Consider the following 25,643-nt stretch of genomic DNA (forward strand, 5'->3'; position numbering starts at 1 on the left):
TAAGAGTTCTACCTATATGGACCTAGGGGTGGTGCCGCCTCTCATGCGAATTGGGAGTATTCTCAAGAACGTCCATGAATGGAAAGTGCACATGACCATTAACGGTGCGAAGCGAGACATAGAGGTCTCAAGTGAATATGGCAAAGGTGTGTGTGTGTGTGTGTGTTATCACCAATTTGTTATCATGAAAAGATGGTTCAATGCCTAGTGCAACCAAATTTTCAACAAATTTTGTGATAATTACACTATAGTAAAGTTCAAGTTGAAAAACACTTTATTTTATGCACCAATGCAATGACTTCTATAAGAGAGGGTTATTATTTAATCAAGTGGGGGATATGTTATATTTTAAAATATAATGTTGATTGATTAAATAAGTGTTACAATAGATAACTATTTAATCTAGTGGGGGAATGTTATATTATTTTATAATAGGGCTTCTTGGCAAAATGACCTATTTTTTAAAGTCATTTTGCACTCTAGCCTAGTTTTAATAATTCTTTGCAAAATGACCTCTCATAATTTAGACAGCTAGTCGAAAATTTAGACAGGTGGTCGAAAATTTTAGACAGCTGGTCGAAAAATTTAGAGAACTGGTCGAAAAATTTAGACAACTGTAGGCTAGAGTGCAAAACCACTTAAAAAGTAGACAGAGACCATTTTGCAAAAAATTATCAAAAGTAGGCCAGAGTGCAAAACCACTTAAAAAAAGAGGCTATCTTCACCAATTTCTCTTTTATAATTTAATGTAATGTTATATTATTTTATGATATAATGTTTTAGATTAAATAAATGTGACAAAGAGTGTCACATATTGTAACATATAAAAGAGAGTTACAGTATTTAGATATATGTGAATATCAAAATATGTAACATATTTGGTATTACAAATTCAGTTACCAATTTGTAACTTCCAAATATTTCCTATTATTGTGTAGATTTGTAGTTACACAATTTTGAGTTGAATTTCTTAAGGCCATAAGTGAAATGGTTGTTAGAGATATGATTTTAACCCCAATAATGTGCTTGGGGGTTACAAAATCAATTGGGAGTAGATGTAGTGCACCAAAGTTTTTTTTTTTTAGATTATTAAAATTTTGTGATTTATTTTATTTAAATGTTAAGTGTGATGAATTGTTTTATTTAAAATGTTGTTTATTTTATTTAGTTGTTGTTTGCTTTATTTGATTGTTTGCTATTTTATTTAATTGTTAGAATTGTTTGGTATAATCTTTTTGAATTTAAATTTGTTAATTGTTTGTTTGGTTACTTATTTTAATAAGTGAATAATTGTGTAACATGTTTATTTTACTATTAGTGTTACATTTTAAATAAGTGTGACAATTGATATGATTATGTGAGATTTGGTTGAATGCACTAAGGTGCATGGTAGATAGTGATGCACTCTAGTGATCTAGTGTGTGCAAGTACATGGCAATAAGGTGCACATGTGTGGATTTTCTACACATTTTAAATTACCATATATTATATTTAATTGATTGATTTAATTTAAATGAAAGGAAAAAAATAAATAAAATACAAAAACGGGGCAAGTAGGTCGTGTAGAAAATTTGGGGATTAATTGATATTTTTTCCATTTTTTTAAGGAGAATAAAACTAGATTGGATAAGGATAATCAATTTGGGGAAATCACCATTATTCCAATCAATTATCATAAAAGAAAATAGAGAAGAAAGGAAACTTACCATTTCCTTTTGGTGATGGCTTTATGGAAATGGGAATTAAAAAGGGGATCATGAAGAAAATAGGGCATTTGGCCATGACATATAGAGAGGTTAGAGAGAGAGGGAGTGGCGTGAAGGATTGCCATTTCTAGAGAGAAGAAGAATGGAAGAAGAAAAGAAAGAGAAGGAGAAGAAGAAGAGGGTTTTGAACCCTAGGTAAGAATCTATCTACTAGTGTTTCACATATGTGCATTTGGATCTTCTCCTCATCTCTAATCTAAGGTTGATTTTGTGGTTTCTTTCTTTGGATGTATGGTGTTTGGAAATCCTCTATAGGTGACAAGGTTTTCTTGCTAGAGTGTTCTTGATTCAACAATCAAGAGAGGTAATGATTTTTCTTAGCCTATATATTAGTTTTGATGGGTTTATCTTTGAGGTTGTTTATGGTGGTGTTAATGGTTTGATAATTGTAGGTTGGTGATGAGGTGATTATGATTTGTATTTTTAAGAAATATGTTTTGTTAAAAGGGCTCATGGGAATGATTGAGGAAAATTGATTTGATGGAATTTATATGAGGATTATATTTTATGTTGCTATGATTATTTTAGATCATTGATTTATGTAAAATATGCAAAAATGATGATAGATGCATACTAGGTTTTATGTGAAGGTAGATGAGAATTTTTTGTGAAGTTTTATGGTGGATCTTAAATGTTTAGGCCTAGGGGTAAAATGTTCAATCATGTTTGCTTTCTTGTATGTTTTGAAATAATGATGATTGCAAAAATATGATAGGATGTATATGATTTTATGTACCAATGAATCATGATATGCATAAAAGGAAAAATGATAGAAATATGTTAGGATTATTATAAAGGCATGTATGAAATATGGTGTTTATGAATTAATGTATGTTATTGTTATTGTTTTGTTGGATTTCGTGTGTAGATTCAATGGAATAGAAAAATGGGTTTTTATAAGATTGCATGTGAATATGAGTTAGTAATACTCTTAGAATTATTTAATAATAAGAGCATGATGAGATTTTGGACATGTATGATTTTATGTGAAATTTTGAGATAAAAGATGAATTTCATGAGAAATTAAGCTTGCTGATTTTTTTGTAAATAATTGGGTAAAAGTTTGATAAAAAAAATGATTTGCATGCATAAGTAATGTCCTTGATGTTATGTTAATTTTATGAAATTAAAAGGGTATTTTAAGTCACAATAAAATGATATTTTACTCAAATAAATACCTACAGAATTTTTATTGTATTTTTAGAAAAATATGAGGTTTTAAATTGAATATGGTGATTTTTAAAGAAAAAAATGGTTGCTGGAATTTTTGTAAAAAAAATGTGAAGTGTTTCAATAAAATGAATTTGATGAGTATTTGAAATAAAATTAATACCCTAAATTATGGTAATATTAAAAATAGCATTTTAATATGGTATGAATGCATATTTTGATAAGTTATGATTTTCTTTATTTTGATTGAGAAAATATTTAAATTTAATCTGTTATCCCTAAAATCAGAAGTGAATGACATGGCAGGCATTAATTACACGTGGCTGACACCTGGCAGAATCTGTGTTCGACTATCGACCAGGAAGACGTCCAGTATCATGTGATCGGTTTCTTCATACGACCAGCCTGGTCGTACGCACATTATACGCGGAGGAAATCTTAGGCAGTTATGATGGAATCCGAAATTATCTCCCATGATTTCCTGAGTATCCGATTATTTAGGAAAGAATATCTGTAACAAATCAATGTAAATCTTCCCTGAGCTTATAAATAGAAGAAGAGGGCTCAGGGAAGAGGATCGTATCCTTTTCTTTTGAGCAAAAAAGGTCATTTGAGATTATAAGAGAGATTACACTAGAATAATTGTATTTTTTTCTTCAGAGGTTAGTGAAACTCATTGAACCCCTGTTTTTGATCACCCCTTTGGATCTTATTTCAATAACAATTCAAGTGGACGTAGGTTATTACCATATCCTGGGGCCGAACCACTATAAAATCTTGTGTCTTTAGTATTTTCGTCATTACATTCTTTTCAACGTTATCATCCACGTCAAGCGTATTTTGACTCCGTGTCAGTTGGCCAAAATCTGGGTCAACATTCTGGTGCTTTCATTGAGAGCTTGATATAGCATTGTTGAGAAAACCAATGGCGAAAACTACCAGGAAAACTGGACAGGCGGCCGCCACAGCACCATCTAACCCGCCTCCTCCTCCTCCTGCAAACATGGCTGAGGATGAGCCACATTTGGACTTTGATGAGGAAGAAATGGATGACGCGACGCTGAAGAGTACCCTAGGGGCGCTGCATGAAGAGCTGGCCAATCTGAGGGCCAGCCAGGAAGGTGCTGCCGAAACCATGGTGCGGTAGCAACAAGAAATCGAGCGGCAGCACCTGGAGCTGAGTGAAAGGCAGGCGGAGATGGACCGTCGCCAGAGGGAGGCCATGGCAGCCCTAGAGGCAGCCTTACAATTGGCTAGGAATCAGGCTGCACCTGTCTCTCAACCTGATCAACCCGCAAATGGGCCACCCCATAGGGGTCCCAATCCTAGCCCGCCTGTCCAGCCCTCGAGCCCACAAAGGCCCGAGCAGCCACAGGTGCCCCATGACGATGTCCCGCTGATGGACCCTGAGGAGCAGCCTCCATCCCAAGCTGGTCACCGCAATCCCCCACAGCAGAGGCATAATAGGAACGAGCAGCAGCCTCGTAGTCCTAGACGCCATAGGGGCGATGAGCCAAATCTTTCGAACAGAGGACAACATCCTCCTGGTAACAGGAGGAATTCAGAGTTAGGCTCTGCGGTCCGAGGCCCCCCACAACATGATAATGCACGGGGACCTAACGACCAACGCAGACCACCCTCTAACGCTCGGGAGGTTCCAGCCCGAGAGGGCCATAGAGGGAATAGCCGATCCCACCATAGTCAATCAAGGTTCAGAGATGGCCATGGTTATAACGAAGCCGAATCAGGCAGAGGAAATGCTGGTCGGAGGGATGAAGAAAGAGGTGGAGGCAGAAGCCAGCCACCTCAGGATGACCAACCTGACAGACGGGATGCTGGGGGGCAGCCTAGACAAAATAATGTCTTCAACCGGCTCGGAGCTAGTGAGCAGCGAAGGAGAGATTAGGACTTGAGAGATGTACTCAATGATCGCCGCGAGCGGCACGGCGAGTACGTCCCCCCAGCACTAGAGGCCACGACGATCCCTAGCGCTGTGCAGGCCCAGATAGATGCCCTCAACCAGGCAGTGCAGCAGCTGGTCGGGGTAAGAACATCTTATATTGACCATGATAGGAGAAAAGGTACTCCTGTCATCCAGAGGATAGCCATGGCGAAAACTCCTAGTAAGTTTAAGATGCCTTCGCTTCCAAACTTTGACGGGTATGGTGGCCCGGTATCTCATGTCAACAAATTTGAGATACAAATGGACATTCAGAAAGTGTCCGAAGACGCTCGGTGTAGGATCTTCCTTGCAACACTTTCTGACGCTACACATGAGTGGTTTTTTAAATTCCCTCCTGCAAGTATAATTTCCTAGGAAATGTTCGTGAAGGATTTTTACGGATAGTTCTATGCAGGTCGCGTGCACCCCATCGAGGCAAATCAGCTGGTCAAGATACGCCAGCAAAATGGAGAGTCGCTGAAAGACTACGTTCAGCGTTTTATGCGAGCAGCCGCCGGAGCGAAAACGGTGGGTGATGAAGGCAAAATGATGGCCATAACGGCAGGAGTTAAGCGCTGTACACCTCTCTGGGAGAGCCTCAGAAAGCATGGGGTTAGGACGACCCAAGAATTTCTAGATCGAGCTGATCGTTATATCAAGCTCGAAGACGCCATCGCCAATGAAGGAAAGCCCCCAGGCAAAGATAAGGAGACAGCCGAACCTGCCAAAGCCGCCAATGGGTCTAAGCCCAACGGCAATGGCAAGGGAAACGAGAATGGCAACGGCAATGGCAAGAATGGTGGAAAACGGCCACACAACGAGCCTTCAACCTCTGACAACAAAAGGACCAAGGGTAATCGTTATGAACCCCAGTTCACTAACTATACTGCCCTTATCGAATCTCGGGGAGAGGTATATCAGGCCACGAGTTCCAGTGTGCCTTACAAGAAGCCTGCTCCCATTCGTAAGGACATTTCTAGGAGAGACACCACCAAGTTCTGTTGTTATCACAACGACTACGGGCATGACACCAATGAGTGCAACCAGTTGAAGGATGAAATCGAGTTCCTTATCAGAGAGGGACACTTGAAAAGATATGTACGAGCCTAGGGAAATTCCCAACGAGAAGCTCCAGGTGGCAACGAGCAAGCGCCCACACGCCAACGCTCGCCACCTTTGCAGCCTGATCCCGTAGCCGGCACCCTATTAACCATCTGTGGAGGCCCGCACCTCGCGAGAAACAGCGGCAAGGCCAGGGAACGATATGGTCAGACCCTGCGCCACGACCAAGACATCGAGATGATGGCTGTGGAGGACTGCGCGCCGAAAAAGGCTCGATCAGAAGAGGGTGAGATAGCCTTCTCTGATAGTGATGCCCAACATGTCCGGTTCCCACACTCCGATCCGCTGGTCGTGGACATCCAAATGGCCAATATGATGGTGAAGAGAGTGCTAGTTGATACAGGAAGTTCAGTGAACATCCTGTACAAGTCTTCTCTGGAACGCATGAAGTTGTCCGTTAAGGACTTGGAGCCTTGCAACCAAACAATATACGACTTCTCTGGCGAGGGACTCGCCCCTGCAGGGTCAATCAGACTTCTAGTGACAGTAGGTTCAGTGCCTGCTACCAGGACATTACTCGCTACTTTCATAGTGGTCGATTGTCCATCGGCGTACAATGCCGTCATTGGAAGGCCTATACTGGTGGACCTACGGGCTGTCACCTCCATATGGAACCTAGCCATGAAATTCTCAACAGACGCAGGGGTAGGACTCGTGTTGGGAAACCAGAGGGAGGCCAAGGAGTGCTACAATGCCTCGGTCACGAAGGCGAAGAAGGGAACATCAAAAAGCACTCCCTCTGAAAGGTTGCAGATGGCAATTGATACACAAGCCCAATCCGGTGAAGGAGTCACCAAATAGGGTGTTGCCCAAAGTGAGGATAGAGATTTGGATCCTCGCTTTGGGGATTTTGAGGAAAATGTTGGACCCGTCGAGGACCTGGAAGAGGTCCAACTTGACGAAAAGGACCCGACCAGAGTCGTGAAAAACTTAGAGCCCACTACGAAACATGCACTAGTGGAATTTTTACGGAAGAACCAGGGAGTCTTTGCCTGGTCGCACAAAGACATGGCTGGGATAGATCCTGCAATCATAAGCCATGTCCTGAATATAGATAAGAGTTTTCCGCCCGTGCAACAAAAAAGAAGGCTTCTTGATAAGGATCGGTTGAGAGCCTTAAAAGAAGAAGTGGAAAGATTAAAGGATAATGGGTTCATCAGGGTGGCATTTTATCCATCGTGGGTCTCCAATCCAGTACTGGTTCCCAAGCCTAACGGCAAGTGGCGAACCTGTGTGGATTTTACAGACCTCAATAAAGCCTGCCCGAAGGATTGTTTCCCACTCCCAAGGATCGACCAGTTGGTCGATGCTACTGCGGGACACGAGATCCTCTCTTTCATGGATGCATATTCGGGCTACAATCAGATTAGCATGCATACCCCTGACGAGGATCACACCAGCTTTCGGAACGATATGGGATTATACTGTTATAAAGTGATGCCCTTCGGACTGAAAAACGCAGGTGTGACTTACCAGCGACTAGTTAACCACATGTTTAAAGAGTTGATCGGCGTAAACATGGAGGTGTACGTGGACGGCATGATGGTAAAGTCAAAAAAGGCGGAAGGACATGTGAAGGATTTGCAAAAGTGTTTTGATGTATTGAACAAGTACCAGATGAAACTAAATCCTCTCAAATGTTCCTTCGGAGTTGGATCAGGGAAGTTTTTGGGGTTTATTGTCAATTCAAGAGGAATCGAGGCCAACCCCGACAAGATAAAAGCCTTGATCGATATGAAATCGCCAGAAAAGATCAAGGAAGTACAAAGTTTGACTGGGAGAATTGCGGCCCTAAGTAGATTTATTTCCAAATCAACGGACAAGTGTATCCCTTTCTTCAATCTACTTAGGGGCAATAAGAAATTTGAATGGACAGGAGACTGCGAGCAAGCTTTCCAAGCCTTGAAAGCCCATATGGCACAACCTCCCATTTTATCTAAGCCAATCGAAGGGGAAACTTTGTTCATTTACCTGGCGATCACTGAAGTTGCTGCGAGTGCGGTACTAGTACGAGAGGAAGAAGGCGTACAAAAAGCAGTTTACTATGTAAGCAAGAGGCTAATCGGAGCAGAACTGAGGTATCCGCCCATCGAAAGGTTAGCATATTGCTTAATCCTGGCCTCCAGGAAGCTACGTCCTTACTTCCAAGCCCATCCTATCATAGTTTTAACCGACCAGCCCCTTCGAAAAGTCCTCCAGAAACCAGAGGCGGCTGGGCGTCTATTAAAATGGGCAGTCGAACTAGGGCAGTTCAATATTACGTATTCACTGCGAGCAGCTGTAAAGGGACAAGTCTTGGCCAATCTCATTGCAGAGTTTACCGAACTCCCAGACGATGAGCAATGCGAAAAATCTAATGCGCCTGAGCCTCATGATCAAGCTCCCTCGTGGAAGTTGTTTACGGATGGGTCATCAAATGAATCTCATGCGGGGGCAGGAGTGATATTGATAACGCCAGAAGGGCATCGATTCCACTGCGCCATTAGGTTTGACTTCGTAGCCTCGAACAATGAAGCAGAATACGAGGCCCTCCTCGCTGGATTACGATTGGCAAAAGACATGGATATAAAAGTGCTCGATATTTACAGCGATTCACAACTGGTGGTGAATCAAGTTATAGGGGAATATCAAGCACAGGGTCTCAAAATGGGAGCCTACCTAAATAAAACTAGAGATCTATTGGCACAGTTCCAAAAGTATACCCTCCAGCAGATACCTCGAGACCAGAATTCGAATGCAGATGCCTTAGCCAAACTCGCAAGCGCGAAAAATGCTGACACTTTGAACATTGTGCCATTAGAAAGATTAAGCGAGCCGAGCATACGAGCAGATGTGACTAGCATGGAAATCCGGATGGAAGACACATGGATGGCACCTTACTTGGAGTATCTGACCAGCGGTACACTGCCGACAGATAGGAACAAAGCCAGAACTCTTCAAAGGCAGGCTGCGAGATATATACTGGTCGATGATGTTTTATATCGAAGGGGATATTCCATGCCACTGCTCAGATGTATTATGCCCAAGAAAGCTAAGGAACTGATGAAGGAAGTACATGAGGGCTTTTGCGGAGATCACGCTGGGGGGCAAAGTTTGGCGAAAAAGATCCTGAGGCAGGGTTATTTCTGGCCGACTATGAACGAAGACTCTACGGAGTACGTGCGGAAATGCGATAAGTATTAAAGATTTTCCAAAATCCCACGAGCAGCTCCAAATGAATTAAAATAGATGCAGAGTCCTTGGCCTTTTGCAGTATGGGGAATAGACTTGATTGGATCCTTGCCAACAGGGAAAGGTGGAGTGAAGTATGCAGTCGTAGCAGTTGACTACTTCACCAAATGGGCCGAAGCTGAACCACTCGCTACCATAATGACCAAGAAAGTTCTTGACTTTGTCATCAAGAACATTGTTTGCCGATATGGTTTGCCTCAAAAAATCGTCTCAGACAACGGCACCCAATTTGACAGTGATCTGTTCACCGATTTCTGCGAAAGACACAGGATTATCAAAAGCTTTTCTTCAGTTGCTCATCCACAAGCGAACGGGCAGGTCGAAGCAGTGAATAAAATGCTTAAGGACACCCTGAAGAAAAGACTTGAAGACGCTAAAGGAGCATGGCCAGAACAGCTACCTGAAGTCCTATGGTCATATAGAACTTCTCACCGAACAGCGACAGGTCATACTCCGTTTTCTTTAGCATACGGATATGAAGCCATGTTGCCGGTCGAGTTAGATCCGCCTTCGCATCGACGAATTACATACAGCCAAGATCGGAACAGCCAATTGATGATGGAGTCCCTAGACTCAATAGAAGAAAAACGAGAAAAACCCCAACTTCGAGTAGCTGTGTACCAGCAAAAAGTCACCCGGTACTTTAATTCAAAAGTAAAAGAAAGAAAATTCAACGTCGGAGATCTAGTGCTATGATGAGTTTTCTTGAATACCCGCGACCCCACTGCTGGAGTACTCGGACCAAATTGGGAAGGACCGTACCAGATCGAAGAAGTCCTTCACCCGGGCACATATAAACTTGCACGCTTAAATGGACATCTCGTTCCACGTTACTGGAATGGAGAACACCTGCGCAAGTACTACCAATGAACAATCCTTCTTAAAGGACTGGCTTGTATTAATTCCTACTTTTTACAAGTTTCGAAAAAGGGTTAGCCACGTTGTATGGCTAATCGCTTATAAGTGTAAGATCTTTTTTAAGATCCCTCGTACAGACATGTTTAGTCCATTTTAATACGAGATTATAAGGGACTGTGCGCAACCAGTCATTCTTGCCGACCTTTGTAAATTTAATTTTACAAGTATTTGTTCATTACGTGTGTTGTTTTGCTGTATTACAAGTATTTTTACAAGAATTCTATTACGAGCAGCAATGTTCGAACAGGTCGTGGTCAAGGCAAGTGACCAAGGACCTAAAGCTCCTCGATCACTTGGGGGGCATATAAGGTACATCGATAGCAAAGCGTACCATAAGGTATGTAAACACATGAACAAAAAGAGTGAAAGCATGCTACGGTACTTAGAGCATTTTTCAAAATTTGTGTTTTGAAAAATCAAACCAAAGTACTATGCTAAGTTCGGTCATGCGAACAGGTATTATAATAAAAGAAATATTGTAATATCAGCAAGGCAATCGTTTACACCGCGAGCATTAGTGCTCGGATGTAAATATGTAATTAAAAGGAAAAAAAACCTTTTACACCGCGAGCAGTACTGCTCGGATGTAATCGTTCAAGTGTAAGAAAAAAGCTGCCCTCGCAGCAATCAAGAATAAAATTGTCTTTACAAGTAGGCCTGTGGGCCATAAAAACTGCAGAAGATAAAAAGAAAATTACTGGGGAGCAGGAGGGTCTTCTGGACGAGGAGCGCTCTTGTCAGCCGGAGGATCAGCCTTAGCATCAGCAACGGGGGTCTTGGCCTTTGCACTCTCCTCTGCCTCCAGTCGAGCAGTGCACTGCGCCATCAGCGTCTTTTGCAACTTCTCGGAGAGGTAGTTAATTTTGGCCCCTTGGTTGTGTTTCCAGAAATCGTAGAAACTGAGGAAGGTGGCTTCCTTGTACTTCTTAAGATTCGTGGTCCTGTCCTCCTCGAGCTCCTGAATGCGCTCTTCAAGCTCCTGAACGCGCCCTTCAAGCTCCTGCACCCGTCCCTTGAGCCTCTTTACCTCCTCCCTGCTGCCAGTCAGGTCAAGCATGGTCTGCTTACACTCTTGGGTGTTGAGTACAACACTTTCCCTCCATTTATTCCGCTCCTCGTTGGCTTTTTTCAAGGCCCCTTGGCTCTCCTGAAGCTCCTGCGTGAGAGTGGCCTGGTCCTCACACAGTTGCTCGTTCAGCTTGGACAGCTCCTTGTTCTCCACAAGCAGCTTATTGTTATCCTCGAGCAGCTTAGTGTTATCAGCCTCAAGCGCTTGCTTGGCCTGGGCTAGCCTGGAGTCGAAGTTCTGTTCTCGGGAGATCAGCGCCCCAGCATGGCGCCAGCTAGCAGTCAAAGACAAAAACCCCTGAAGAAAAAATGAGAGTTAAGAAAGGGCTTTCCTAAAGTTGCCATCCCCATCAAATAGATGGGAAAGAATTGGCAGATTATTCAAAAACGAGAATGATGTACCGTTTACATCCGACGAATCGTCAGATAGTTCGGTAGGCTCAGCAGCCTTTTGTTTCCCCTTGCCCTTAGGGACCGATGATTCCATTGCTTGATGGGGAACAGCAGGTTCCCTAATCGTAACCCCAGTTGGCCTCCTCCAAGGAGGGGATGCCTGAGGTTGCTGCCCGGGTCCCTGCTCAGGTTCCACATCGGCATTGACACCACCCGCCGCGGGTTCGTTAGTCGCAGGTTGGGAGCCCCGAAGGCCAGCCAACCTAAGGTTAGCCTCATTAATTAAGTTCTTAACACTCTTAGAAACACTTGGCATGCTGGCTAAGAGTGCTGCCCTCGACTCCATTCCTGGAGTGGGGGTCGGGCGTAACCATGGACCTGGAACACATTGGAAGAACGAAGTATTATGACAAGAAAAGATCAAAGTACAGAAACTACTGGTTCAAGGATTATTATTCTCTTTACCTCCTCGAGTGAAGGCCAGATTTTCCGCGGCAATGTCAGGCGTAAGGAAGTACTCTTGATGGTACTTCCCCACGTTGGAGATATGAGTAGTATCGGACAGAAAGGTGCGTCTGGTCTCCTGGTGGCAGAAATGAAAGAACCCCGTACCATCCTGGTTGGGGTTGGACTTGAGGTCGAACAGAAAATTGACCTCATGAGGAGAAGGAGCTGGCCATTTCTGGAGCTTGTAGAGGATATAGAGCGCATTCAACATCCTATACCCATTTGGGGTGATTTGAAAAAGGGCCACCCCAAAGTAGTTTGACACCCCTTGGAAGAACGAATGAAGAGGCAGGGTGGCGCCCGCCTCGATATGGTATCTCGACCAGGCGCTATAAGCCCCCCCTGGCAGGTTGGCTCGCTGGTCGATGGAAGGTCTGACCAGGGTCACCCCCGTCAGATTGTATTTGTTTAAATAGTTGGCGATCATACGAATGGTCACCGAACTTGGGGAAACGACGTGCCACTCGACAGCCGGCTGGTCGGCATGACGAGGACGGGCACGCCTCTGAACTTCAGTTTCAGGAGGGAATTCACCTTGACCACTAGTCGAGGGGGCATCAGCAGAAGGCTGACTTGGAGAGTCAAGGTTGCGTCTTTTTCTAGCTTTGGTTTTTGTTCTGGCCATTTTCTGATTGGGAATTGGTGGAGGATTTGAGTTAGAACGTGAAAAAGGGGATTTCTGGAACCAGTGTGTGTGGATTCTCTTCGCCTTCGAGCAGTTGAGCCAAGAGTTCGTCTTCAATTGGTCTTTCTCCCCCCCAAGGGTCTTGCATATGAACTGCAAACAGACAATGGAGGAGATAAGACACAATCCGCGAAGTAATGTGGAAGATTGGGATAACGTTGCTCGTGCCTAAATAACCAGTAGCATCCTAATCCTACGCTAACTTCAACGTGGGTAGTTTGAAAGACGGATAAAAACAAAAAGGAAAGTAAACTGTTTTCTGAAAAGAGAGCTTTTTCGACTCCTGAGGGGCGGGAAAAAATTTCAGTTTTTTCACCTTGCTTAAAGGTTAAATCTTTTGTCAACCTAACGTCCCAAACCAGAGATCCTAACTATCAAACTATAGTCCTGACCTATATAAAGCATAAAAGCGCACTCTTACCAAGCAATAGGCGGTTTATACCAAAAAACCCTTAAAACCCTACTCAAGAACACAGAGGTCGCAGAGCATAAAAACAACATGCATGGCATAATAAAGAGCTTAAAGAATGGAGTTCTTACCTGGGCAAAGATAGAGATTCGGAAGAAGATGAAAACTCGAACTGGAAGACCTTCAGCTAAACGTCAGACTGGTTTTCAAAGCTCTAAACTCTGGTGTAAGTTCTTGAAATTTTTTGGCAAAGTTGGTGAGTAAAAATTTCTTAAAGGGGAAGAAAAGCCTACTTATAGGGATCGAAGGGATGGCCAAAAGGCAGTAATTATCACTTCCCACTTTCGAAACGTGGGGAAGTGTATAAGCCGTCAAATTGCCTTTTTGGAAACTGAAAATGCTTGATTAGACATAATTATGTCACAATTTTAAAAAATGCACGGGGATTCTGACAGACATCATGGGAATGTGAACGGTTGTTCCTTTAAGTTTCTTTATTGCTGGTCGCACTAAACAAACTTGGGGGGAAAATGTTATCCCTAAAATCAGAAGTGAATGACATGGCAGGCATTAATTACACGTGGCTGACACCTGGCAGAATCTGTGTTCGACTATCGACCAGGAAGACGTCCAGTATCATGTGATCGGTTTCTTCATACGACCAGCCTGGTCGTACGCACATTATACGCAGAGGAAATCTTAGGCAGTTATGATGGAATCCGAAATTATCTCCCATGATTTCCTGAGTATCCGATTATTTAGGAAAGAATATCTGTAACAAATCAATGTAAATCTTCCCTGAGCTTATAAATAGAAGAAGAGGGCTCAGGGAAGAGGATCGTATCCTTTTCTTTTGAGCAAAAAAGGTCATTTGAGATTATAAGAGAGATTACACTAGAATAATTGTATTTTTTCTTCAGAGGTTAGTGAAACTCATTGAAGCCCAGTTCTTTGATCACCCCTTTGGATCTTATTTCAATAACAATTCAAGTGGACGTAGGTTATTACCATATCCTGGGGCCGAACCACTATAAAATCTTGTGTCTTTAGTATTTTCGTCATTACATTCTTTTCAACGTTATCATCCACGTCAAGCGTATTTTGACTCCGTGTCAGTTGGCCAAAATCTGGGTCAACATAATCTATTTGTGATTTTTTGTAAAGAAATTAAATAGTGGCTGAAAGTTTGGTTTAAAAAGTTTTAAAATAATTATTTAATTGTCACATATGGATTTATGTTACGTAAAACTAAGTCTTAAATAATTTAAATAAAATATATTTTCCCACACTTAAAAATATATTTTTCTCACATAATTTATGTAACACAATTAACCAATATTAAAATTTATTTTTTTAAAGAAACATATTAATCATAGGTATTTTAATTAAATTCCAGGTTTTTTGTTAATTCTTTGTAAGTTGAGAATAATAAATGAAATTGTCACATATTTTATTTTTTAAGCTAAATAAAATTATTTTATAAAATAAAATAATGTTTTGAGAAATTTAATCAAACCTAGAAATTTTAAGAAAAATAAAGCATGTTATAAGTCTATTAATTTTAAAACGATAAAAGTAAGACATGTAGAATTATCGTTTTTAAAACGTCACAATTACACAATGTTCCCACGTATGCATGTTACATGCAAATCAACTTTTACGTCCAAAATTATGTCTATTATTCAACCATGTAGTTTTTATATAAAGATCATGCATGTAAAATAGGTAAAATGAGCATTATTCTTTTATGGCTTTATGTGTAGTTAAGAATAATTGCATGCTATGTGTAACTCTTATTATGTGTGCATGGCCCATGCACACATGAGTTGTATGAAAGGGAAAAATAGTAATTTTATGAACCTAAGAAATGTTGTTTTGGTTATGGTATAGGCACGTTGAGAGGTTGTGAAATTTCTTAGCTCGGACCTGAGGTAAGGAAGTTAGATAGATTCTATGATTTTATGCTATGAATGGTAAGACTGTTGTATGAATGGATTGTTATGAATTATGAATGCCATAATGTGATGTTATGTGGCTTGTATGAATATGATATGTTTATGAATGGATGTTAGCGTGATGAACGCGACACATCAAATGGGTTGCTAAGGATATAAAGACGTAACCCCAGTTACTAAGGATATAAAGATGTAACTCCTAGGGCGGACGCGTCGAAGTTATTCAAGGACCAGAAACTCTTGTTTACCTCAAAGGGTGACATGGACAAGTTAGCGGGCCATGTTCACAAGGACTTTTGTATGAATGTGATATGATGTTATGATAATGTTATGATATGCTATGATGCTATGTTACGATAATGTTAAGATATGCTATGATGTTATGTTACGATAATGTTATGATATGCTATGAGGTTTATGTTATGATATGATGATGCCATGATGTTTAAGATGAACGATAATGTTTGTATTTGTTGTATCCTTACTTGCTTATTGTTTGTACTTCCTTACTGGGCTTTTAGCTCACCCCCTTACTTTCCATTCTAGGTAGTAAATATGATTTCTCTGTGGCACCTATGGTGACGTGATGAGTTCTATCGTCGTGGGGTGTATGGCGTGGGGCATCCTATGGACGGAATAAACGATCACTTTAAAGACGCCATTTTTCTTTAATTATGTTACGTTTTAAGAGACTTTCTAAATTATCAGTGGGACTTAATTATTTAATTTTTGTTTCTTTTGAACTTTGCATAAAAACTCATGTTTTCTTTTTAAAACTAATGGGCCCAACTTGCATGGTTTTAAGCAAGTCCCCACTGAGACCTTTATAATAAGTGGTTTTCTTTTATGAAACAATGTTATGTGAATGTTTTATTAAGTATTAGTTTAGTACGTTATTTACAGTAGATTGGAACTGTTTGGAAAAATAACACAATTTTTGTGTGTTGAAATTGGCTAGTGGTTGCGGCCAGGAGTGTTGGTGGCCGCAGCCTGGGGAATAGAGACTAGTGGCCGTGGCCACTGATACTCCTGGCTGCAGCCAGAGTGGCTGGTTGACCAAATTTTCAGTTTTTTCCAACTTTTTTGAACGGTTCCAAAAACACAAATAACTCCCAAATCTCCTTTTTAATTCCATAAAAATCCAATTAATTATTGGTAACAGCCATGGGGGTTGGTGGAATTTGAAATTCAAATGGTGTCTCTAAACTTTATAAATAGGAGCCTATTGCTCACTTGTAAGACACATTTTTTCTATACATTAGAGCACTTGGCTAGAAAACACCTAGAGGCTTGATAATTCTAGAAAGCTATTTCCAACTTTTTTTGAGAGTTCCCTTAGTGCTTGAGTTAGGGGGAAACACGCTTTTGGACAAAGGTTTCGAACCTTGTTCAAGTTGGTGATCCCCAACACTCTTTACTTTGGTTGTGTGAGTGAGAGTTTCTTATTTTTGTTCTTGTTCTTATATTTTCTACTATTGCTTTTCTTTTTATTCCTCTTGTCTTATTTACTTGTATTTCTTGTTTAAGAGTTGTAATCTTTCATTTCTTTTGTTACAAACACTTTTACTTTGTTTGTTTCTTTTTGTTTAGAGTTGTATTTCTCCAATCTCTTATTCTTCTAATTCTTTTCTTATTTATTTATATTTTTTAGTCATAGAGTTGTAACATTATTTAATCAATCTTGTTTATGTGTATTATTTTGTCTAGAGTTGTAATAATTCTTACCATTTCCATTGATACAACATATATTTTCCTAACAAAAACCAATTGCTGTGAAGGAGAAATCGATTGCTTTGAAATCTTTCAAGAGAAAATGAAAAGGTCAGATGATGATGAAATGATCTTGTTATAAAAAAACTTTAAGAAGTTTATCAAAAAGATTGGTAACAAGAAAAACATGTCTAAATCATCCAAAGGTAATAATATTTCCAAACCTTTTGAATCTACTAATAAAAAAGGTATTCAATGCAGGGAGTGTGAAAGTTTTGGACATATTCAATCTGAATGTGCCAATACCTTGAAGAAAAATAATAAGGCCATGGCAGCCACTTGGAGTGACCAGGACTCTGAAAGTAGTGATGAGGAAGAAAATTCTAATCTTGCCTTATCTTCTATTTTTTCTTGCTTACCTCAGTCTATGCAGGTGAATGAGAACCTTGTTTGTTTAAATAATACTAGTTCTGCAGATGAGGATTCCCATGGTGACTCAGATGAATTCGATTTGGATGAGGATTCCTTGAAATAATCATATAAAAATATGTATGATCAATGGTTGAAATTGTGTTCAGATAATCGTTTGATGGCAAACAATAACAAAGTTCTCAAGAAGAGAAATGAAGAACTTGATTCTCTTGTTCCAAAATATGAAATTGATATTGTTGCTAAAGATTCTGAAATCAAACGTTTGTCTAATGAAGTTGATCAAATTGTGAAAGGTGTAAAAATGCTTAATCATAGATCTATGGTTTTGGATGATGTTCTGCTTTCAGGTCAAAATGCTTGTGATTTTTCTAGGTTAGGATCAAATGGATCTAAACCTAAAGGAAAAACAATTTTTATTTATGGAAACCTTCCCGTTGTTTCAACGAGTGACCTTTCTGCAGGTTCTACTCAGACTCATGTGGCCTCTTCTTCTCAATCTGTCACAACACATGATAAACAAACCATAAATTTCCAGAATAAAAAAACTGGTCATTTTATTCCAATTTGCCATTTCTATGGAGTGAAAGGTCATATTCGACCTAAATGTTTTACCTTGATAATTTTTTTTCAAAATAATTACTTCAGTCACCATGGTAATTTGAGACAAATGCATTGAAGAAAAAGACTCTACCTAAGAAATTTTGGGTGAAGAAAAATAAATTCAAATGTCTTGCTGCCTATACTTGTCTTAGAACATGTGCTTCTAACTCTTGGTTTTTTGATAGTGGTTTTTCTAGGCATATGACGGTTAACAAAAGCATACTCATTGACTTCAAGACTTTGAAAAATGGGGAAGTCACATGTGGAGATGGTAAGTCTTGTAAGGTACTTGGTAGTGGCATTCTAAATTATGAAGGACTACCAAAGTTGCAAAATGTTCTTTTGGTTGATGGACTTAAAACTAATCTAATTAGTATAAGTCAAATCTGTGACCAAGATTTGTTTGTAAATTTTTCTCATGATAATTTTTTGTGCTTGACCAAGATGGAAATTGTGTTTTGAAGGGTTATAAATCTGTTGATAATTGTTACACATTATCTCAATCACACAATTATCACACAAACACAAGGTGTGATACTAATTGTGTCATGAAAAACATGGTCATGTGGATTTTGAAAATTTGAGAAAAATTGGAAGTGTGAGTCATGTTCATGATTTATCAAATTTAAGTAAATATTCTTTTGGTAAATGTGAACCATGAAGACACTAAAAATTAAATCTGAGGCGTGCGAAGGTTCCTTTCTTCTCTCCATGATGAAGAAGAAGAAGGTTGCTCGAAAGCCTGCATCTAGAACAAGGTCTGAGGAGGCCACTAGATCTTTGCCATTAACGGAATCATCATTGAAGGTTCAACCAAATCTGCAGATAGAGGAAGTTTTTCCTTCAAGCTTGACGGAAAATACGCAGAGGTTACGTTCGGTGGGTCTGGCTAGCGATGATGAATTGACTCATCAGGGGGACGAAGATAAGGTTAGGGACATAGTTCCGGTTGAGGAGAATGAGAACTTCCAATCTTCTGCTCAATCGCATTGGGTGAATCTCAGAGGTAAATTGATTGTCAATGAGTCGACTAAGCTGCATTATGAGGAGCCATTGCTGAAAAATGGGAAGAAAGTAGCCCAAATTAATTTGGAGGAGGTTGCTGAACAAGCTCAGAATTGGAGTTCAGCTGTGATATGCATGGTTGTGGGAGCCAATCCCCCTTTTGCAGTGTTTGAAGGGTTTGTGAAAAGAATATGGGGTCACCTGGGTATTGAACGTGTAGTGAGGATGCATATGGGTCTCACCATTGTCAAGTTCAATGATGAGGCTACTAGAGATTTTGTTTTGTAGAATGGCATTGTGCAATTTGATCGGAAACCAGTCATAGTGAGGCCTTGGACCCAAGATCTAGACACCATCAGGTAAGTGCGATCTGTTCCTCTGTGGATTCGGCTTCCAAATTTAGGTCTGCAATATTGGGGGAAAAAATGTCTCAGTGCTTTGGTAAGCACAATTGGGAAGCCAATTATGGTGGATAAGTTCACAAATGATAGATCTATGATCAGATTTGCAAGGGTTCTTGTTGAAATGGAGATTACTGATGATCCTCCTTTTGTCATTCATTTTGTTAATGAGCTGGGCCAAATTCAAGAACAATTTGTGGAATATGAGTGGCTCCCTATAAAATGCCAGAATTGTAAGGGATATGGGCATAATTCAGCTGAGTGCAAGAAATCAGATACCAAAATTTGGGTGACCAAGGATAAGTCTGATAAGGTGATTATCAGGTCTGATTCTGAAGCTGTTGAAGCCGAAAATAACTCAGAGGGAAAAGCTGCAGATACTGTGGCCCCTAAAGCTGTAATATCTCAGCAGGTAGCAACTGAGTTAAACGATGATACTAGTGAACCTAAGAGTAGATTACAGATCCACCAAGGGACACGATTTCAGGCCAATAAAGAAAACTGGGAGGTCCCTAAGAAGGTTGGGAATTCTAAGAGCAAAGGCAAGTCAGTGAGCACTCATATAGGTAGCAAGTAGAATGTGTTCAAGGTACTCCAAGAACAGGAAACAGGGGAGAAATCTGAGTTTCTAATTGACTCAAAAGTTGATGGATTGCTCAAATGTACTTAGTTGGAATGTTAGGGGGTTGAATAAGAGAGACAAACAACAAGCAATTCTAAGTCTCTTAAGGTTAAATAAAGTTGGTATTGGTGCTTTGTTAGAGAATAAATTGAAGATGGATAAAACTAAGGATATGATGTCCAAAGTGTTTGTTGGCTGGGATCACTATAATAGTCCAGTTGTTGAAGGCAGAATTCTGGTTATATGGAGGAAGACTTTTGTTAAGGTTCAGGTGTTAATGGAACACAAGCAATTCCTTCATTGTTTGGTTACTTTTTCTAGCTTACAGCTGGAATTTGTTGTCTCTTTTGTGTATGGTTTTAGCACAGTGGTTGAGAGGTTGGATTTGTGGAGGGGTTTATCTTCAATTCAAGTTTCAAATAAGCCTTGGCTGGTAGTGGGGGATTTTAATGCAGTGTTTAACTATGATGACAGACTAGGGGGCAAGAGGGTTAATGCTAATGAGATAATGGATTCTACAGCTTGGCTAGCCTTTTCTCAGCTAGCTACAATCAAATGCATAGGTTCCAAGTTTACCTGGTCGAATAGACAGGAGGGAGGTGATAGAGTATATTCTAAGATTGATCATGGGTTTATCAATGAAGAATGGTCTGACTTTATTTCGAATACTATTGCAGAAATCCAGTGGGATGTGCATTCGGATCACTGTTTCCTTCTTATTAAGACTCTTAAGGTGGGACATCTTGGAATTAAACCCTTTAGATTCTTTAATTGCTGGATAACTCACAACAGATTTAAAGATACTGTTCTAGATAACTGGTGCAAGCCTTTGACAGCTAAAGGGTTATTGGGAGTGACTAAGAAATTGCTTAGGTTGAAGCATATTTTGAAAGTGTTCAACATGATGGAAATAGGGGACATTGAGCAGGGCTATCATCAGGCTAAGGGTGCTTATCAGTTAGCATTAACAAAAGCTCAGGAACATCCTTCGGATGCTTCTGTACAGGAGGCTGAAAGATTAGCTGCGGTCTGCTATAAAGAGCATTATACTCGGTACAGGAGCTACTTAATTCAGCGTAGCAAAGTAACTTGGATTCAGAAGGGGGATGAAAATAATTCTTATTTTCATGCGTGTATCAAAAAGAGAAGAGAGGATAATCGAATAGTGTCTTTTCTGAATGAACATGGGGAGGTTATTACTGATTATGGTGCAGTAGTGAAGCATTTTCTTGATCATTTCAGGATGTATATTGGAAGCAATAGTTCAGGTTCTGGGTTGATTAACACTGATTGCATTGATTTGGGCCCTTGTTTAGACATTGATTTGCAGCTGAACTTAATCAAGAAGTTTACTAAAGCTGATATAAAAAAAAGCTTTGTTTAGTATTCCGGGTACTAAAAGTCCAGGCTTAGATGGATACAGTTCAGATTTTTACAAGGCTATGTGGAAGTATATTGGTGATGACATTTCTTTGGCTGTTTTAGATTTTTTTAATACAGGGAGGATCCCGGCTGAGCTGAACAAAACAATTTTGTCTTTTATTCCTAAAATTGATTCCCCTAACAGGGCAGTTGATTATAGGCCTATAGCATGCTGTAATACTCTGTATAAGTGCATTTCAAAAATGCTCTGCAGTAGGCTTTCGGAAGTGTTACCCTCAATTATTAGTCCCAATCAAGGAGCTTTTATTAGAGGGAAATCTCTTGCTCATAATATCCTTATTTTTCAGGATTTGATTAAGAACTATAATAGAAGGAATGCTTCCCCGAGATGTACTTTGAAGATAGATCTTAGTAAAGCCTATGATACTATTGACTGTGATTTTTTAGAGAGGTTATTAATCAGATTGAGATTTCCTTCTAGATTCATTCATTGGGTGATGGTTTGTCTCAGAGGTACATCCTATACTGTTATGATGAATGGTCGTTTGCAGGGGGGGTCTCAAGGAGTTAAGGGTCTTCGACAAGGAGATCCTATTTCCCCATTACTTTTTGTCTTAGTTATGGAATATCTCACTCGGCTGCTTCAATTTGGTTCATTGCATCATGATTTTCGGTTTCACCCTTTGTGTAAAAATATCAAAATCATCAACTTATGTTTTGTTGATGATTTAGTGATTTTTTGCAAAGCTAACAGAGGTTCAGTTCAGATTATTCAGTAGGTATTTGAAGACTTTTGCCATAGTACTGGAATGAAGGCTAACTTAAGCAAGTCTCAAGTCTTCTTCAGTGGTATCTCTGCTCAAGACAAACGCCAACTACAGCAACTGTTAGAGTTAGAAGAGGGTACCTTCCCCCTGAAGTATCTTGGAGTCCCTATGAGACCCACAAAATGGAAAGCGGCTGACTGCGGAGAAATTCTTAAAAAGATAAAGCTCAGACTTCACACTTGGTCAAGTAGACATTTATCCTATGCAGGGAGAGTTTAACTCAATACTTCTGTTCTTTTGGGGCTGAGAAATTACTGGATGAATATTTTTTTACTGCCTCAAAGTATAATCAAAGAAGTGGACAAGCTTTGCATGTGGTTTCTTTGGGGTAATGATGGTACAAGGAGCAAATTTCATCTTACATCCTGGTCTACGGTTTGTTTGCCTAAAGCTTTTGGTGGATTGGGGTTTGGTGAAGGATCTAAGTGGAACAAGGCATTGCTTGGTAAATGTATTTGGGCTATCAGCCATCAGTAGGAAGCATTATGGGTGAAGTGGGTTCATGCAGTGTATTTAAAGGGCCAAAACTTTTGGCAATACCAACTTAAAGCTGATGCTAGTTGGTATTGGCGCAAAATTTGTCAATTACGTGAGTTGTTTTCTCAAGAGGAGATTGAAAAGACTGGTAGTAATGGAAGGTTTAAAATTAGATAGCTGTATACTGGTCTTATTCAGCATATCCCTGTCAATTACAAGCAATTTGTTTGGAACAGAGTGAGTGTTCCTAAGCATAGGTTCATCGCTTGGCTTGTGGTCAATTCTAAGTTGTTAACTAGGGACCATTTACATCGAGTGATGCAGCTAGATTCTTCTCTTTGTCCGGTCTGTGATCAAGAGATGGAGAGTCATAGTCATCTGTTATTTGGCTATTGTTTCTCTCAGCAGGTTGTTCAAAAGGTTCATGACTGGTTTGGCTGTTCTTGGCCTCTTATCTACTCGGACTGGTGCATATGGATTGGTGGTATGAGCAAGGGGGTTAGAGCCTCTAAAGTGGCGGCTGTGTTCTCTGCTACGGTCTACTATTTGTGGCATAACAGAAACATTTGTGTTGTCCATAATTACTCTCTTAGTATTATGGCTGTAGTTGAGTTGATAAAAAAAACATTAAGTGTAGACTGAGTTATTTTTTCTCTGCTGATGTTGTAAAGCCGTGAGCTTCTAGTGTTTGAATTGTGGGCTGGTTTTGTTCTAGTGGGTTAGTGTTTGCTGTAGCTTGGTTGTTTTGTGCTGTGATCAATAAAATTCTCTTTTCTTGATCAAAAAAAAATGTGAACCATGTCGATTGGGAAAAGATTTGAAAATTTTCCATGAAAATGTTTTTGTGTTGATGATGTGTCGCGACGCACAAGGGAACTTGTTGAAAATAAAACTTTGGACTTAGAATATGTTGATATTGCCAAATATCAAGTTTGATCCCCTCAATAATTCCTTGGGGGTTTGTACTAATTGATTTTTTTTATTATTGTTTTTTTTGTCATATCCTTGACATTGTGTTGATCAAAATTTATCTTGTTCGTGTCCAAATTGAGAAAATTGTAAAAATTAGTTTTTAACATTATTTTACTACTTGGTTAGTTTTTCTAATTAATATATCATGCTTAGTGGTCTCAAAAAATAGATAGGTATATCCATTTAATATTTTTATGAATCAATATGTGTAAGTGGTGTGTGAGTAAATAACATTTTTTTTATCTTGTCTCAGGCTCCATCTTAAGAATAGAGCTACCTGCATTGGTGTGTGAAAGTCATCCATGAGTAAGTTGAAACTATGTAACTAAAATTATGTAGAAGATACTCTACCATGTGAAAAGGGCTACCATCAGTGTAGTGTGAAAGCGTCTAAGATGGGTACTTCATGCAACTTGCGAAAAAGGCTAAAATTTGCTACCAAAGGGCAATGTCCCATGCTTTCACATGCACACACAAATGTTTGAGACTGATTTTAGTGGTAAAACAAATATATTAAAATGCATGTACACCATTTGATTCACTTTAAATATTTCATGGGATAAGACTAACTATTTTTCGTGAGACCAATAAAAGCATGATATGTTAAATAGATTTATTAAACATTATAGTAAAATTTTGTTAAAATGTACTATTGTTTGGTTTTTTTCTTAATAGACAAGTTATGAAAGATTTTTCGGGTACAAGAGGATATTTTGGAATTTTTATCTTTATATATATATACCTTTGTGCTATTATAAAAAAAAAAAAAAGGTTGATCGTTTGTGGGAATAGTGAAAATATTGACAATTTCTTTTGTGCATTGAAGATTATATTATTAGACAAGAAAAAGTTTTCATTTTCCATTGTGGTGTTTTAGTTGGTACCCATTTTTTTTTCCTTCCACTTCTTCTTCTTCTTCTTGTTTCTTTGTTTTGTTTTTCATCTAACATGTGTGTAGGCAACCATGATGATGAACTATGATGGATGTGTGTTTGGACCCTGATGATGTTCCTTTGGCTCTTTTGATAGACAAAAAAGGGGAGAAGAATTATTTAGGGGGAGTATAAAAAGTTTCATGTTCTTGTGCTAATTGATCGAGTTTGGAACATGTTTTTTATTCTATGCCCTATTTTTTTTGTTATATCTTGTGCAGGGGGAGTTTTGAGTAAACTCTATGCTTCAACTAATGTGTGCTTTGCACATACTTTTGAGTGATGGTAAAATAAGAGATTTTTGTCTAAAAAGATGCGAAAGGGGGAGATTGTAAAACCCTAAATTGGCTATCTTAAATAGACAATATATTTTATAACTCAAAAGTGTTTTTTTGTCAAGTTTGAAGTAGTTGTCCCAATAGGTTTATGATCTGTCACAACAACTTGTTTTTTCTAGATTTGTTTTCTTAAGTCTTAATTCTCTAGAAATCATCATATCTGTTTATGGAAATTTTATTACTTAATATTTCGTCCATATATGTTGATATTCACTGAGAAAAGATCATTTTATTTATAAGAAGATTTTTCTTTAAATAAAATATACTTTTCCTTTTTTAGACTTTGAGACTTTTTGTTAACTGATTAAAGAATATTTTGTGATATTTTTTATTCATAAATTTCGTGGTAATGGCTAGCTGTGAAAAGAAATATTCAAAAATGTAGTTTCCTTTTTAAAAAAAAAGGAAACTTTGTGTGATAAAGAAAATTTTAATAGACATATCCTTTTATTTAAAATATGATTTTAAATTTCTTTTTATTGTGATTTTTAGAATTAATATCTTGGATTAATTTGTAAGGGTTGCAAATAATTCCTTATTTAGTTTGATATTCTCACAATATGTTTATAAAATGAATTTGTATCTTGGTTTTATAAAGAAAATATTCTGTGCTTATTCGAATTCATTTCTGCAATATTTGTCTTTTGATTTTCGTGCTGCTCAAGATAATAAACTTCAGGAAATACAATCTTTGAAGGAATTAATTGTTATTTCTGTCTTGAGAAATTTGATCTGACGCAGGTATTAGCTGTCCTCGCAAAATTTGTGTCTGTCGGAT

General features: G+C 39.2%; 2 protein-coding genes across 2 annotated transcripts; both read left to right on the forward strand.

Moving 5' to 3' along the window:
* The first annotated feature begins 19,961 nt into the window (after positions 1 to 19,961).
* LOC133806746 (uncharacterized) lies at positions 19,962 to 21,320 on the forward strand. Its single transcript, XM_062244835.1, has one exon. It carries the CDS (start codon positions 19,962 to 19,964, stop codon positions 21,318 to 21,320), a length of 1,359 nt encoding a protein of 452 aa, XP_062100819.1.
* A 1,160-nt stretch (positions 21,321 to 22,480) lies between these two features.
* LOC133806747 (uncharacterized) lies at positions 22,481 to 23,265 on the forward strand. Its single transcript, XM_062244836.1, has 2 exons — positions 22,481 to 22,591; positions 22,822 to 23,265. Exons 1-2 carry the CDS (start codon positions 22,481 to 22,483, stop codon positions 23,263 to 23,265), a joined length of 555 nt encoding a protein of 184 aa, XP_062100820.1.
* Positions 23,266 to 25,643: the final 2,378 nt, after the last annotated feature.

This window comes from Humulus lupulus, chromosome X (assembly GCF_963169125.1).
Source record: "Humulus lupulus chromosome X, drHumLupu1.1, whole genome shotgun sequence".
NCBI lineage: Eukaryota > Viridiplantae > Streptophyta > Magnoliopsida > Rosales > Cannabaceae > Humulus > Humulus lupulus.

Excerpts from the sequence above, each read along its gene's own strand:
- LOC133806747 (XM_062244836.1), top strand. The coding sequence starts at position 22,481 with ATGGTACAAGGAGCAAATTTCATCTTACATCCTGGTCTACGGTTTGTT. Across the intron at positions 22,592-22,821 it reads GTGGAACAAGGCATTGCTTG|CATATCCCTGTCAATTACAA; the intron begins GTAAATGTATTT and ends GGTCTTATTCAG.
- LOC133806746 (XM_062244835.1), top strand. The coding sequence starts at position 19,962 with ATGGATTGCTCAAATGTACTTAGTTGGAATGTTAGGGGGTTGAATAAG.